General features: G+C 43.6%; 1 protein-coding gene across 1 annotated transcript in view; it reads right to left on the bottom strand.

The window, feature by feature from the left end:
• The window catches only part of LOC139559949 (collagen alpha-5(IV) chain-like), a 72,332-nt gene that overhangs the window by 29,539 nt on the left and 27,727 nt on the right, over positions 1-15,066 (bottom strand). Inside the window, exons 7-29 of the mRNA XM_071376428.1 lie at positions 14,916-14,972; positions 14,767-14,793; positions 14,575-14,646; positions 12,470-12,532; positions 12,194-12,229; positions 11,952-11,999; positions 11,252-11,326; positions 8,870-8,914; positions 7,728-7,787; positions 7,432-7,476; positions 7,202-7,255; positions 7,074-7,115; positions 6,803-6,893; positions 6,517-6,543; positions 6,127-6,291; positions 5,784-5,867; positions 4,961-5,050; positions 4,774-4,844; positions 2,970-3,158; positions 2,372-2,546; positions 2,126-2,218; positions 1,767-1,856; positions 544-638 (exon numbers count right to left, since the gene is read on the bottom strand). Of these exons, the coding sequence (XP_071232529.1) occupies positions 544-638; positions 1,767-1,856; positions 2,126-2,218; positions 2,372-2,546; positions 2,970-3,158; positions 4,774-4,844; positions 4,961-5,050; positions 5,784-5,867; positions 6,127-6,291; positions 6,517-6,543; positions 6,803-6,893; positions 7,074-7,115; positions 7,202-7,255; positions 7,432-7,476; positions 7,728-7,787; positions 8,870-8,914; positions 11,252-11,326; positions 11,952-11,999; positions 12,194-12,229; positions 12,470-12,532; positions 14,575-14,646; positions 14,767-14,793; positions 14,916-14,972 (1,794 nt within the window). The remainder of the gene's footprint in view (positions 1-543; positions 639-1,766; positions 1,857-2,125; positions 2,219-2,371; positions 2,547-2,969; positions 3,159-4,773; positions 4,845-4,960; positions 5,051-5,783; positions 5,868-6,126; positions 6,292-6,516; positions 6,544-6,802; positions 6,894-7,073; positions 7,116-7,201; positions 7,256-7,431; positions 7,477-7,727; positions 7,788-8,869; positions 8,915-11,251; positions 11,327-11,951; positions 12,000-12,193; positions 12,230-12,469; positions 12,533-14,574; positions 14,647-14,766; positions 14,794-14,915; positions 14,973-15,066) is intronic.

Here is a 15,066-nt window from a genome sequence, read left to right as displayed (position 1 = left end):
GACCCAAATTTAAGGAAAGCTTTGACTATGTACAGACTCAGTGAACATAGCCTTGCTTTAGAGAAAGGCCACCGTAGGCAGACCTGGCTCTCAAGAGAAGGCTATGTGCACACTGCCCACAAAATGAGGTGGAAACTGAGCTGCACTTCCTAATCTCCTGCCAAATATATGACCATATTAGAGACACATATTTCCCTCAGATTACACAGATCCACAAAGAATTAGAAAACAAATCAATTTTAATAAACTCCCATATCTATTGGGTGAAATACCACAGTGTGACATCACAGCAGCAAGATTTGATGAAAAAGGACAAGAAAAGGACAACAAGTGAAGAACAAACACTGTTGTAAATACAACCAATATTTATTTTCCCTTTTGTACTTTTTTGTACATCGTTACAACACTGTATATAGCCATAACATGACATTTGAAATGTCTCTACTCCTCTGGAACTTTTGTGAGTGTAAATCTTATGGTAATTTAAAAAAAAATGTAATAGACAGATAGACAGACATGACAGGGACAGTATTCAGTAATGACCTTTGGCCCTTGAGCCCCAAGGAATCCCATTACGCCGGGTCGTCCAGGACAGCCACTTCCAGAGGTACTTGGGCGTCCCGGCTGCCCTTTGTCACCTAGGAGACAGACAGCATCACAAATCCCACAAACTGGTGCTAACACACGAGTATACACTGAGTATACAAAACATTAGGAACACCTTCCTAATATTGAGTTGCAACCCCCCCCTTTTGCCCTCAGAACAGCCTCAATTCGTCGTGGCATGGACTCTACAAGGTCTCGAAAGCATTCCACAAGGATGCTGGCACATGTTGACTCCAATGCTTCCCACAGTTGTGTCAAGTTGGCTGGATGCCCTTTGGGTGGTGGACCGTTCTTGATACACACAGGAAACTGTTGAGCGTGAAAACCCCAGCAGCGTTGCAGTTCTTGACACAAACTGGTGCACCTGGAACCTACCACCATATCCCGCTCAAAGGCATTTCAATCTTTTGTCTTGCCCATTCACCCTCTGAATGGCACACATACACAATCCATGTCTCAATTGTCTCAAGGCTTAAAACTCCTTCTTTAACCTGTCTCCTCCCCTTCATCTACACTAATTGAAGTTGATTTAACAGGTGACATTAATAACGGATCATAGCTTTCACCTGGATTCACCTGGTCAGTCTGTATCACGGAAAGAGTTTTGTATAATCAGTGTATATAATATATACACTAACACATCTCCATTGGCGGTCCTACGTGGCTTGGTTGGTAAGAACATGGTGCTATAGCAACGCCAGGGTTGTGGGTTAGAATCCCGCTGGGGCCAACCATTCGAAAATCTTTACATTCACCGATGTAAGTTGCTTTGTATAACAGCGTCTGCTAAATATGATATATTATCTAATGTCTGTCATACAGTCACACGATAGACACGGGCACGGGAAGTAGGGGTGCTGAGGTGCTGCAAAATATATACATTCTGTTGTTGTTGTTGCACAAAAGTAGTGCACTGGGCGTTTACTAGTCCTGTATTAGCAGACCGATAAAACAAATAATAATAATAATAATAATAATAATAACCAAACTACTTCCGGTGGCTATGACTAAATGAATCCTCACTTGAGATAACAACTCAGACAAAACCTTCAGTCAAGGCGTTCTTGTTCACATTACAGTGTCATTCCTGTTATTCAGATATTCAAAGGGAGCGACATGTCACAAATAACTATTCAAAAAGGTTTGCCGACATGGTTCACCTTTCTGTCCAGTGGGTCCTCGTCTTCCAAGGGTGGAGAATACACCACGGTCCCCTTTCTCCCCCGGGTTACCAGCACCACCACGAGGACCTGTGTGGACAAACTCAACTCTGTGATAATGTCCTATCGCGTTGTTTATGTTCTTTGTCAGGTAGAATGGCAGAAAAGCTTATAAAGTTAGAACTGAAATAGCCTGGAGTCTAAACTAATATGCTATGTTTCACCACTGTTGTGAAGTGAAACAGTTTTGGACTCCAGGCTAGAACTGAAATGCCACTGAACTCAATGTAGTCTAGACCTCCAGTCCTCCAGCCACCTCCCACCCATGCTGTGGTTCGGTCCCCACTCAGGGTGCTCACCTGGGGGGCCCCGTGTGCCCGGCAGCCCCGCCTTTCCCGGTAGGCCTGGGACTCCCTGGTCAGCCACACTGCTGCAGGGCTCGCCCTTCTGACCTGGTGGGGATAGGGGAGAAAATGGAGTAAGACCATCAACTGATATAGGGACATTATCATTGAGTTATGGAAACACACAGCCAGAGGGTGCACACGTCTAACACAGTCGAAGGAGCAAAAAGGAGCAGGTATTGGTGTGTTGCTTTACGGTACCTTGGTAACCAGGTGTACCAGGTAGACCTGGTACCCCACTATTGCCTTTAGGTCCTGAGGGACCAAGCGGTCCTATGCCTACTGGACCTGGTGAACCGTCTGGTCCTGGGTATCCCTGTGGCCCGGGAGGCCCTGGGACACCAATATCTCCCTTCAGACCCAGTGGCCCATAGTACTGGCACAGACAATCATCCAAACATCAGTTCTTCACAAAACATTACTTTAACAGACTTACGTAACATTACACATTGACATTACCATTCAGCCAATAAACTCAGCCCATCCGCAAAACATTAGTTTTTCACAAAACATTAGTTCCCATAACATTGCTGCTTCACATTAACAAATGTTCAGCATTCAAGTGTTCATAAAAGCTAATAAACTCAGTCTATCAACAAACTATTATCACTACCTCAAATTAATATTCATAGCCAATCAGAATATCAGAAGGCATACCCTAACTACTTAAAGTGACAGTTCACCCAAATTTGAAATGTACTTCAGTTTAAAAAATACCAAACAATGCATTCATATCATTGCTTTGCATTTGAGAAGAAAGATTTTAGTGATAGAAATCGTAACCATTTAAAATCCTCACTGGATCACCCTTAGGGCCTTGTTGGCCCTTGCGTCCACGGAAGCCAGGGGCCCCGTATAGGCCGTCCAGCCCTGATCTGCCAGCTGGTCCTGGGGCTCCTTTCTCTCCCTTTATCCCCTGGTGGTTGCGGGAACCTGAATTTCCTTTTGGCCCTGGGCGTCCCGGAACACCTGAAGGGCCATGGAGACCCTGTGACACAGACATGAGTGGTTGTCATGGATACGGTACTTTAGCAACCTTGGATACGTTATTCCAGAGATACCACAGATACAGTAGCCTAGCAACACCATGGATAAGGTCAGTGGTGGGCCGTCAGGGCCTGCAAGGCCTTCTCTGCTGGCCTAAACATCATCAGAATATAATTTTTTTTAAATATATTTTCCCACAAATATGTATTAAATTATTCCCCAGAGTAAGAATTATACTCTTCATTTCATAGCTTTCCTCTTGGTTGCACTGCTTCCAGCCCCAGGTTGAGATTTGGAGGGCTGGTCTTTATGTTAGATCTTTTATCCAATCATATTCAGCCATCATGTGTTGCCAGGGGTCTAAAATCTGCCCTCAGGCCTTCAGAATCAACAGTGCGGGCGCTTGTAGCTTATAGTGAATGGAAATGAACATTTAGTGTCAACCAATCAGCTTTAGAGTTGGCTATTGTACGCCTGCTGGCTGGCTCCAGTGTTACACAGGAGCCAGCTAGCAGGCGTAGTGCGTGCACGTCTTTTGATTGGATTACCAATATTGAGAGGCAGGTCCTATGGGCAGGTCTATGCAGATCTAGGAAACTGAATTTGATAAACGAATTAATTCACGTACTACTAAGCTGTTTTTTCAACCCACAATGGCGGAAGGAGGAGAAGATATCGATTTGGTCGAGGATATAATTATAACGCCATTCTCAAGACGAACTTTTCAAGAAAAGTTAGACATTGTAAGGAGAGGTCGCCCGACACCACAAAGCCTGTCACAGACGGGAAAGGGGTTTGTTCGCCACTTTCAAAGTTTCAACTACGAGCGCTGTCAATGGCTCACAGGCTCCGAGAAGCACTGCAAACTGTACTGCTGGGAATGCCTATTATTTGCAAGTGATCGATTTGGTGTTTGGAGCCACACTGGCTTTGCAAACTTGAGTTGTCTAACCAAGGCAGCAACGAGACACCAAAGTACGGCTGGGCACTTACAAGCAATGGTGCTTTTGAAAACTTTTGGGGACACCGGAGTGGATCAAAGAACAAGCGCGCAGGGCAACGGAGCTGCACAATGAAAAGGTGAAGGGAAATATTGAAAAGACTCATTGATTGTGTCATGTTTTTGGGTAAACACTGTTTACCCCAAAATGTCAATTTGTCAATTTCCAGGTGACGCAACGCCTGGTTATACTGCGTTTCTGTCTAAATGTATAGTGTCTAGAGCCATGGCATCATGGCATACCTCACTGAAGGCCCAACGCCTGGTTATACTGCGTTTCTGTCTAAATGTATAGTGTCTAGAGCCATGGCATCATGGCATACCTCACTGAAGGCCCAGGCCCCAGGCCCACGGCACGCTACTGGATAAGGTATTGCAGCAACACCATAGATACAGTATTCTGTCAACACCACAGAAATGGTATCCTAATAAAACCATGGATAAGGTATACCAGCAACACCATGGATACAGTATCTAAGCAAAACTACTAAGCAAGATGTGTCACTATGGAAATAATATAACTGCAAAACCACAGGCAGTCACAGTGACATCACAAGGTAAAATAAAAACGGTATTTAGTATCTGTATGGCAGAGGTATGAGGCAGGTAGTGTCACCTGTTGTCCAGGTGATCCCGGGGGTCCTTTGAATCCTGGCTCTCCTTGGGGTCCTGGTCCTGCACTAAAGCCTGTGGGATGAGGGTTTATTTAAAAAGGGTGAAACACTCCTATTCTATAGGACAGACAATGATTTTTGTTCTACACAATACATTTCTCGCTGAAAGTTCTGTTACGTTGCAGGTACCTGGGAGTCCAGGCTGACCAGGGGAACCTGGGAGTCCAGGCTCTCCAGATCCTTTTCCCGTACACAAACTACAGACCTCCCCTTTCGCACCTGTAGTGGAGAGAAGGACACAGTGACACTCGACAGCAAAACTGAGCATCCCAGGTGAGCATAACATTCCAATAACAGCACCCAAAGATCGTCGAAATTGAGATTTCATACTATTTGGATTTTTCTACCAATAACACACCACAGTGTTGATGGTGTCTGAAGTCAACCGATAACACACCACAGTGTTGATGGTGTCTGAAGTCAGCCGATAACACACCACAGTGTTGATGGTGTCTGAAGTCAGCCGATAACACACCACAGTGTTGATGGTGTCTGAAGTCAGCCGATAACACACCACAGTGTTGATGGTGTCTGAAGTCAACCGATAACACACCACAGTGTTGATGGTGTCTGAAGTCAACCGATAACACACCACAGTGTTGGTGGTGTCTGAAGTCAGCCGATAACACACCACAGTGTTGATGGTGTCTGAAGTCAACCGATAACACACCACAGTGTTGATGGTGTCTGAAGTCAACCGATAACACACCACAGTGTTGATGGTGTCTGAAGTCAGCCGATAACACACCACGGTGTTGATGGTGTCTGAAGTCAGCCGATAACACACCACAGTGTTGATGGTGTCTGAAGTCAACCGATAACACACCACAGTGTTGATGGTGTCTGAAGTCAACCGATGAGAGACACAGTAGAGATCTAGGACAGCCCAGCCAATCAGTATACTCAATACTGACTGCCCCTCCAATCAGAAGAGGAATCAGACAAAGCTCACCTTTCAATCCATATTGGCCACTGTACCCTTGTTCTCCCTGGGCTCCCTTTGCCCCCGGAGGTCCTATAAGGCCCTTCAGATAATCTGCAACAAGAAACAAACAAGTACATTATCTTTAATCAAATAGGATCCCAGTGGGATGAAAAGGTTGCCATGTTATGTGTGCGTCTCAATTAAAATCACTGTGAGAGAATATCAGGATCCATATTCATAAAGGTCCCTGTCCACGTAGTCTTATTTAATATGATCAAATAGCTAAAACTGATTCTAGATATCAGCACTCCTACTTTGAGATGTTTCCAGGGTTGGGGAGATGACTTTATTTATGGAGAGAGAGTCTAACCTGATTCTCCAGGTGGTCCCGGGGCTCCAAGGTCTCCAGTTGTTCCTTGTGAGCCTTCCCTGCCTGGCTCTCCCTGGATGATGGGTCCTGGGTCTCCTTTATCCCCTTTAGGCCCACTGTGGCCCTTCACTCCCCGATTGTCGGGATCTCCTCCGTAGTTAGGACCTGTGTAGGGGGAGATAGCCCATGATGGATACTGAGTATGTATGGGTGTGTGTGTGTGTGTGTGTGTGTGTGTGTGTGTGTGTGTGTGTGTGTGTGTGTGTGTGTGTGTGTGTGTGTGTGTGTGTGTGTGTGTGTGTGTGTGTGTGTGTGTGTGTGTGTGTGTGTGTGTGTGTGTGTGTGTGTGTGTGTGTGTGTGTGAGTGCTTGCGTGTGGATCAGTGCTTACCTGGAGGCCCCTGGAAACCAGTGACACCTGGAAAACAGGTTGATATTATTAGCTATCAGGACACACTGATTGGTCATGTTGGTGAATGAGGCGGGATTATACAGTTCTACTCCCGGTGTGATTGGATAGGGAGAGGGTGAATATTATAATTATCTATACAGACACACTGATTGGTCATGTTGGTGATTGAGGCAGGATTATACAGTGCTATTCCACATCTGATTGGATAGGAGGAGGGTGAATATCAATAAGGGTGTGTACTGTATGCTGGATGAGCGTAGAGTACCTGGGGGACCAGTAACCCCAATGGGCCCCGGGGGGCCAGTAAATCCTGGTGGTCCTTTGGGGCCAATTACGTCACAGCCAATCATGGTCACCTATGGGAAGACCAGAGAGACCAGGCCATGTGTTGATAAAGTGTCTCAGAGTAGGAGTTCATGTAATCTTAGTCCTTCTAATCTTATTCATTACGGAAGGTTTCATTTGCATGTGTGTGTAGGTTCATCCTTCGCTCCAGATGATGATAGTGACATTATCAGGCACTTTGACTCACTCACCTCCCCAGGGTCTCCGTCTTGACCCTGGACGCCCTTCTGTCCCTGGTAGACACACACACACACAAAAAAATATATTATTGGCACACGCACACATTCTAAACATGAAATGAATGGTAGTAATGACTGACCCACGGTCCAGGTATTCCATCAGGTCCTGCTAAACCGGGATTCCCCTTTCTCCCCTAAAAATGGCAAGAGTGTATAATCACCATAGTTACATATACACACACACACACACACACACACACACACACACACACACACACACACACACACACACACACACACACAACACGCATGAACACAAAAACAAACACAGTACACACACACACAAAATGATGATTGACAGGACAGCTACCTCATATCCAGCGGGCCCTTGACGCCCATCCTTCCCCGGTCTTCCCTAAATGAGAAATGATGATAGTTAGTCCTCCAAAAAGGAGAAGGCATATCTCTCATACAGCTAATTATCAAAACCCACGTTACATTTTTACATTGAATCCCATGTTAATTCTATCACATGGCTCAGAGGCATGAAATCCTTACATCACTGTCATCGTCATAACCATAACACTCATCACATCACACATTCTCAATGCCCTTGAATTGACAGTCACATAGACAGTATAATGGCTGAATGTGGCAGTGTTTTACCTCACTGCCAATGCCCCCCTGGTCCCCTTTTTCCTTCAAGTTGACCTGGCCAGCATAACCCTGATGACAGACAGACAGACAGACAGACAGACAGACAGACAGACAGACAGACAGACAGACAGACAGACAGACAGACAGACAGACAGACAGACACAGACAGACAGACAGACAGACAGACAGACAGACAGACAGACAGACAGACAGACAGACAGACAGACAGATTGAACAGACAGACAGACATACAGACATACAGACAGAGAGATTGAAAAGACAGACAGACAGCGAGATTGAACAGACAGACAGACAGAGAGATTGAACAGACAGAGAGATTGAACAGACACACAGACAGACAGAAAGAACAGACAGACAGACAGAGATATTGAACAGACATACAGAGAGATTGAATAGACAGACAGAGAGATTGAAAAGACAGACAGACAGAGAGATTGAATAGATAGACAGAGAGATTGAAAAGACAGACAGACAGAGAGATTGAATAGACAGACAGAGAGATTGAAAAGACAGACAGACAGAGAGATTGAATAGACAGACAGAAAGAGATTGAATAGACAGACAGAGAGATTGAATAGACAGAGATATTGAGCAGACAGAGATATTGAACAGACAGAGATATTGAGCAGACAGAGATATTGAACAGACAGAGATATTGAGCAGACAGAGATATTGAACAGACAGAGATATTGAGCAGACAGAGATATTGAACAGACAGAGATATTGAACAGACAGAGATATTGAACAGACAGAGATATTGAACAGACAGAGATAACTATCAAGTAAAGACGAGATTCCAGGTAACACTTTATTTGACAGTGTCACTATGACATGGGCATGAATGTGCTATAACACTTGCCAATTAGGTGTCATGTCCATTCACGACCACTCATGTCAGATGACTGGTGTCATAACCGCGGTAGCTGTTTGCTAATAACGGCACATACATAACACCCATGGACAGCAACCTCCCTGAGGTCAGGGACGTCAAATGGTAGACTAAAATGTCATAGTGAAACGACACTGTCATACGAACATGTCATATAAAATGGAACCTGATTCCATCCATAGAACATAGGTGATTAAAAGCTGGATACGTATGAGGACTGGAAAACAAGGACATGACTTACAGGTGAACCCTTACAGCCCTTCTCACCCAGATCCCCTGTCTCCCCCTGCAGAGAGAAAAGACAAGGGTCAGCTGACCATCCCACCAAACAGCAAGGTTTTCACATTGGTTGTAGAGATTTCCTGAAGGGTAGATAGTAACATTACTCCACACACCACAGTATTAGATAGTAACATTACTCCACACACCACAGTATTAGATAGTAACATTACTCCACACACCACAGTATTAGATAGTAACATTACTCCACACATCACAGTATTAGATGGTAACATTACTCCACACATCACAGTATTAGATAGTAACATTACTCCACACATCACAGTATTAGATAGTAACATTACTCCACACACCATAGTATTAGATAGTAACATTACTCCACACATCACAGTATTAGATGGTAACATTACTCCACACATCACAGTATTAGATAGTAACATTACTCCACACATCACAGTATTAGATAGTAACATTACTCCACACATCACAGTATTAGATAGTAACATTACTCCACACATCACAGTATTAGATAGTAACAGTACTCCATCCATCATAGTAGTAGATAGTAACATTACTCCACACATCACAGTATTTCTTGATTCATCACAGTAATGATAATATTAACCTTAATCTGATTATTATCAGGTCACAGTTACGGGCACCAAAAAGCTAGCTCATGAAAAACTTTGCGTTCTGCTTGATTGAGCTTGCCTGCAGTGAAACCAATAGAAAAGTCCCAAAAGTGCAAACCCTACCCACTTGACACTACAGGCATGCAAATGCAAATGCTCAAAATATTTGAACGATTTCAAATTATACTGAACACAAATATAAAACGCAACATGCAACAATTTCATTGATTTTACTGAGTTACAGTTTATAATGAGGAAATCCGTCAATTTCAATAAATTCATTAGGCCCTAATCTATGGATTTCACATGACTGGGAAGGAGCACAGCCATGGGTGAGCCTGGGAAGGCAAAGGCCCACCCACTGGGGAGCCAGGCACAGCCAATCAGAATTCGTTTTTTTTCCCACAAAAGGGCTTTATTACAGACAGAAATAGTCCTCAGTTTCATCAGCTGTCCAGCTGGCTGGTCTCAGACGACCCCGCAGGTGAGGAAACCAGATGTGGATGTCCTGGGCTGGCACTGGTTACATGTGGTCTACGGTTGTGAGGCCGGTTGGATGTACTGCAAAATTCTCTAAAACGACGTTGTAGACCTCTTATGGTAGAGAAATGGACATTCAATTCTCAGGCAACAGCTCTGCTAATTGCACGTTCCCTCAAAACTTGAGACATCACATTTTAGAGTGGCCTTTTATTATTGTCACGGCCGTTAAAAGAAGAGGACCAAGGTGCAGCGTGGTGAGCGTACATTTTCCTTTATTGAATAAAAATGACGCAGAACAAAAGAATAAACACTACAAAAACAAACCGTGAAGCTGAAGGCTATGTGCCCTAAACAAAGTCAACTTCCCACAAAGACAGGTGGAAAAAAGGGCTACCTAAGTATGGTTCTCAATCAGAGACAACGATAGACAGCTGCCTCTGATTGAGAACCACTGTAACGCTCTTCTACTTCGTCCTCCTCATCAGACGAGGAGAGGCGAGAAGGATCGGATGACCAAAACGCAGCGTGGTAATTTGACATATTATTTATTTAAAGAAAAGACGAAAAAACACGGAAACACTTTAACCCACTACAAAACAACAAACGAAGTAGACAAACCTTGACTTACGAACTTACATACAACGAAGAACGCACGAACAAGTACAGACTACAAATAAATGAACGAACGAACGAACGACACAGTCCCGTATGGTGCAATAACGACACAGACACAGGAGACAACCACCCACGACCAACAAAGTGAAAACACCTACCTTAATATGGTTCTCAATCAGAGGAGATGAAAACCACCTGCCTCTAATTGAGAACCATATCAGGTCACCCATTAACCAACATAGAAACACATAACATAGAATGCCCACCCACACTCACGCCCTGACCGACTAACACATACAAAAACAACAGAAAACAGGTCAGGAACGTGACAACCACACCCGGCCAAACACAAAGAAATAGAAAACATAGAAATAAAGAAACTAGAATGCCCACCCTAGTCACACCCTGGCCTAAACAAAATAGAGAATTAAAGCCTCTCTATGGCCAGGGCGTGACAATTATCCCGACATGCTACACTATGCCTACTATCAGGGATGTAAACACATTTGTGCACAACAATTGAAGAGAAATTCATTTTTTGGTGCATATGGAACAATTCTGGGATATTTTATTTCAGCTCATGAAATATGTTGCATTTCTATTTTGTGTTCAGTGTAGTATTTAAACCTAGGTCTGACTTGGTGTGACTATACCTTCAAATCGGAGGGAGCGTGGGCATATAGCTTGATCCCTTTGGGTCCCGGGACTCCAGGGGGCCCTTGGTGTCCCTTCAAGAGAAAAGGGAACCAGTCACACATATTTCCTGTAGTTGGAATGGAATTCAAATTTCATCCACCTGTATGCTAGTTATATATATAGTTATACATCATGATGCTAGAATGACTCATTAAATGAGAGAAACCTGGTCCAAGAGGGTAGGAGGGTTAGTACAGATAATTATTAAACATGAAGACACACGTTCACATTATGTTACACATGTAATTTCAAACAAGAAAAACACACATCGAAAGCATTCCCAACTTCATATTTCAAGTGCAGCTCCACAGACTGGCCACGTGGTGGCAGTGCAGAGGTGGTGGTCATGTCTTATCGACTACAAAACATAGCCTACTCCATAAAAAATAACATTCAATGACACAATTTTAAAATGCCTTTGACTGAAGTAATTGGATGCTGTATAGGTAAAATTATATGTAGGGTTATGAGCTTCAGCGTAAGAGCTTTAGCATATACAATGTCAGATATAATCAAGAATTAAAAGTGAGCATTTCAAGCATTCCAATTGATAGACTCAGTTTATGGAGACAATATGAAGAATAAGGGATATAGGCGAGTGACACGTGGAATGAATGGTACAACATAATGTGAGTTACAGTGAAGTAGTGTCTTTACCTTTGGACCACGAGAGCCAGGGATACTGGAGCTGCGTCCCTCTTGACCCTACAGCAAATAACATCAGTTACAGCACAGCTGAGCTACATTCACACGCGCGCACACACACACACACACACACACACACACACACACACACACACACACACACACACACACACACACACACACACACACACACACACACACACACACACACACACACACACACACACACACACACACACACTGTGACCTATTACCTTTAACCCTGGGGCCCCGGGTAGACCTAGCAATCCCTAGATAGAGAGTAGTAAGAACCAGGAAAGAGGTCAAGACATAACTATACCTAGTACATCAACAACACCAGAGAACTGACTGTTACAAAACCTACATGGAGCAGTACAGTACTGCACAGTAAGATACAATCCAATGTCATCTCTGTGAACATGTCATTGAAGAAGACAAACATCACAATACATTAATATAGCATAAAACATTTATAACACAGTTGAGACCAGGCGCAATAATTCACTCACAACGACACCACGGGGTCCAACGTCCCCTTGTTGTCCTGTCGGTCCTGTTACGCCGTGGATACCCTGTAAGACACCACAGACAGATGGTTTAATGTCTATCTCTGATAGGATCCCTGGAAGACACCACAGACAGATGGTTTAATGTCTATCTCTGATAGGATCCCTGGAAGACACCACAGACAGATGGTTTAATGTCTATCTCTGATAGGATCCCTGGAAGACACCACAGACAGATGGTTTAATGTCTATCTCTGATAGGATCCCTGTAAGACACCACAGACAGATGGTTTAATGTCTATCTCTGATAGGATCCCTATAAGACACCACAGACAGATGGTTTAATGTCTATCTCTGATAGGATCCCTATAAGACACCACAGACAGATGGTTTAATGTCTATCTCTGATAGGATCCCTGGAAGACACCACAGACAATGGTTTAATGTCTATCTCTGATAGGATCCCTATGAGACACCACAGACAGATGGTTTAATGTCTATCTCTGATAGGATCCCTATAAGACACCACAGACAGATGGTTTAATGTCTATCTCTGATAGGATCCCTATAAGACACCACAGACAGATGGTTTAATGTCTATCTCTGATAGGATCCCTATAAGACACCACAGACAGATGGTTTAATGTTTATCTCTGATAGGATCCCTGGAAGACACCACAGACAGATGGTTAAATGTCTATATCCTGGCAGATCGAGGCATCATAAGCTAGCTTGTTTTCTTCTTCGTGGCTATGTGTATCGGGTGTGTGAGGTCACAGCGCACAAACAAGTGATAACGTTACTCCTTTCTGCTGATCGAATTGTCAACGATGTTCAAGCCAGCCTCTGTTCACCTCATATCTCCACACAGCTGTGCCCTTGGAAGATATGAGAAGAACAGGATGGACTGAAGAACTGTGGTCACTTCTCAGAGGCTCTTTGTTTTATACCGTGTGACCGAGTTGTTCAGAAGCAAAGATGATTGGAAACAATACAGGTCTTTTCTGTTCCTCAAGTTTATCTCCAACCGGAGTCGTCGAGAATGTCCTTGACTATACGCCTAGACCAACTGCTGAGAGCTAAAAGGGATTGGTAGAATATAAATGTCTATAGTTAAGCAAATTCATTGATAACTATTAATATTAAACAAATCAGGTAAATATGTAATTTTTCTCTCACAGATTAACTTCACAGGGTGGTGAAAGTGCATGGAATGAGTTTGATGCTCCTTTCAATAATTAGCCATAATAATAACCTCATCATGTAGACTAACCTACCCTCACAGCCTACCCACACTGTATCAGCGAGCTGTTGGCTAGAGCGCACATGCCAAGACCAGAGTAGGCACATTTTCTATTTAACGCAGTTAAACAGTTTGTGACAAAACTATCGGTAGAGTTGAAAATGCAATGGAAACACATTGAACATTTGATTTTTATTCGGTACATGAAAACATAAGCGAAAAATTACATTTTGCGTGCACTACGTCATCACACACCGATTTTTATGCGCAAAAACAATCTGTTTGGTGGACACACATCTGGTGGGAAAATGCACATATTTTCTTTATGCAGATTTTGTGAATATTGGCATGGAAACCTAGCTTCTGATCAGGAGAAGAGAAGAATGCCCAGCCCATAACCCATAATGCACTAGTGGATGTCTGAAAGGATTTGATTAGTGTTTTCATAGTGAAACTGTCATCTTGCCTATCAGTGTGCAAGATGATCCGTATTACCATATTGCTTGCTTAGTGAATACCTCTTCCCTCTGATCGGGCTCATACCTGGCTCAAACTCGGGACATCTGCCTTGCAAACACACGTGACCACCCTGCTGGAGCATTTCAACCTAACACGCCACCAATTAAGACCTTCTTCAATGCCGTAAGGGGCAACACTTCAGGGCAGGCTGAGGAGTGAGTTTCTACTACACATACACTCATCAAAACCTCTCTGATCTCTACACGTGCAGGAAGCAGAGGTCCATTTTGGATTGAGAAAAAGGTTGAATAGGAAGTATAGAGGAAGTGGAGGACGGAACTGAAGCTTGAGGAGAAGATAGACAGAGGAATAGAGTGATGCTATATTATGGGTTGCTGTGAGTTACCTGGTAACCGTGCCTTCCTCGGGGTCCAGGTCTCCCTGGCTGTCCAATCCCAATTAACATTTGGGATTCACCCTGCACACACACACATGCACACAAAATGTTAATTCTGCTGATAATTATAATGACAATGATGGTGATAATGATGATGAAGAAGGAATGAGCAGGAGAAGGAAGAAGAGCCGGAGAGATTACCTTTGGCCCAGGTGCTCCAGGTAAACCCTAAAAAATAAAAAATAAATAAAAAGAAAGACAAATATGAACATGACAACAAAAAAAAAATATTATGACAGACAGTAGTTAAACACACAAATAAAAAAAAGTTGTGTATCCGTCCATCTTACTCTTAATCCATCATCACCATCACTGGGACCAGCTGGACCAGTAGGACCTCTGTCACCCTGTGGAGACATGTTGTTAACATCACTTAGAATGAATGTGGCGCCACGTCCTAAGTGGAACACCATTACCCTACTGTCACGTGTGCTCCCTCTC

The sequence above is a fragment of the Salvelinus alpinus genome, chromosome 30 (genome assembly GCF_045679555.1).
Source record: "Salvelinus alpinus chromosome 30, SLU_Salpinus.1, whole genome shotgun sequence".
Taxonomy (NCBI): domain Eukaryota; kingdom Metazoa; phylum Chordata; class Actinopteri; order Salmoniformes; family Salmonidae; genus Salvelinus; species Salvelinus alpinus.
Note: the sequence above shows the minus strand (reverse complement) of the source record. Positions and strands in the feature narration are given on the sequence as shown.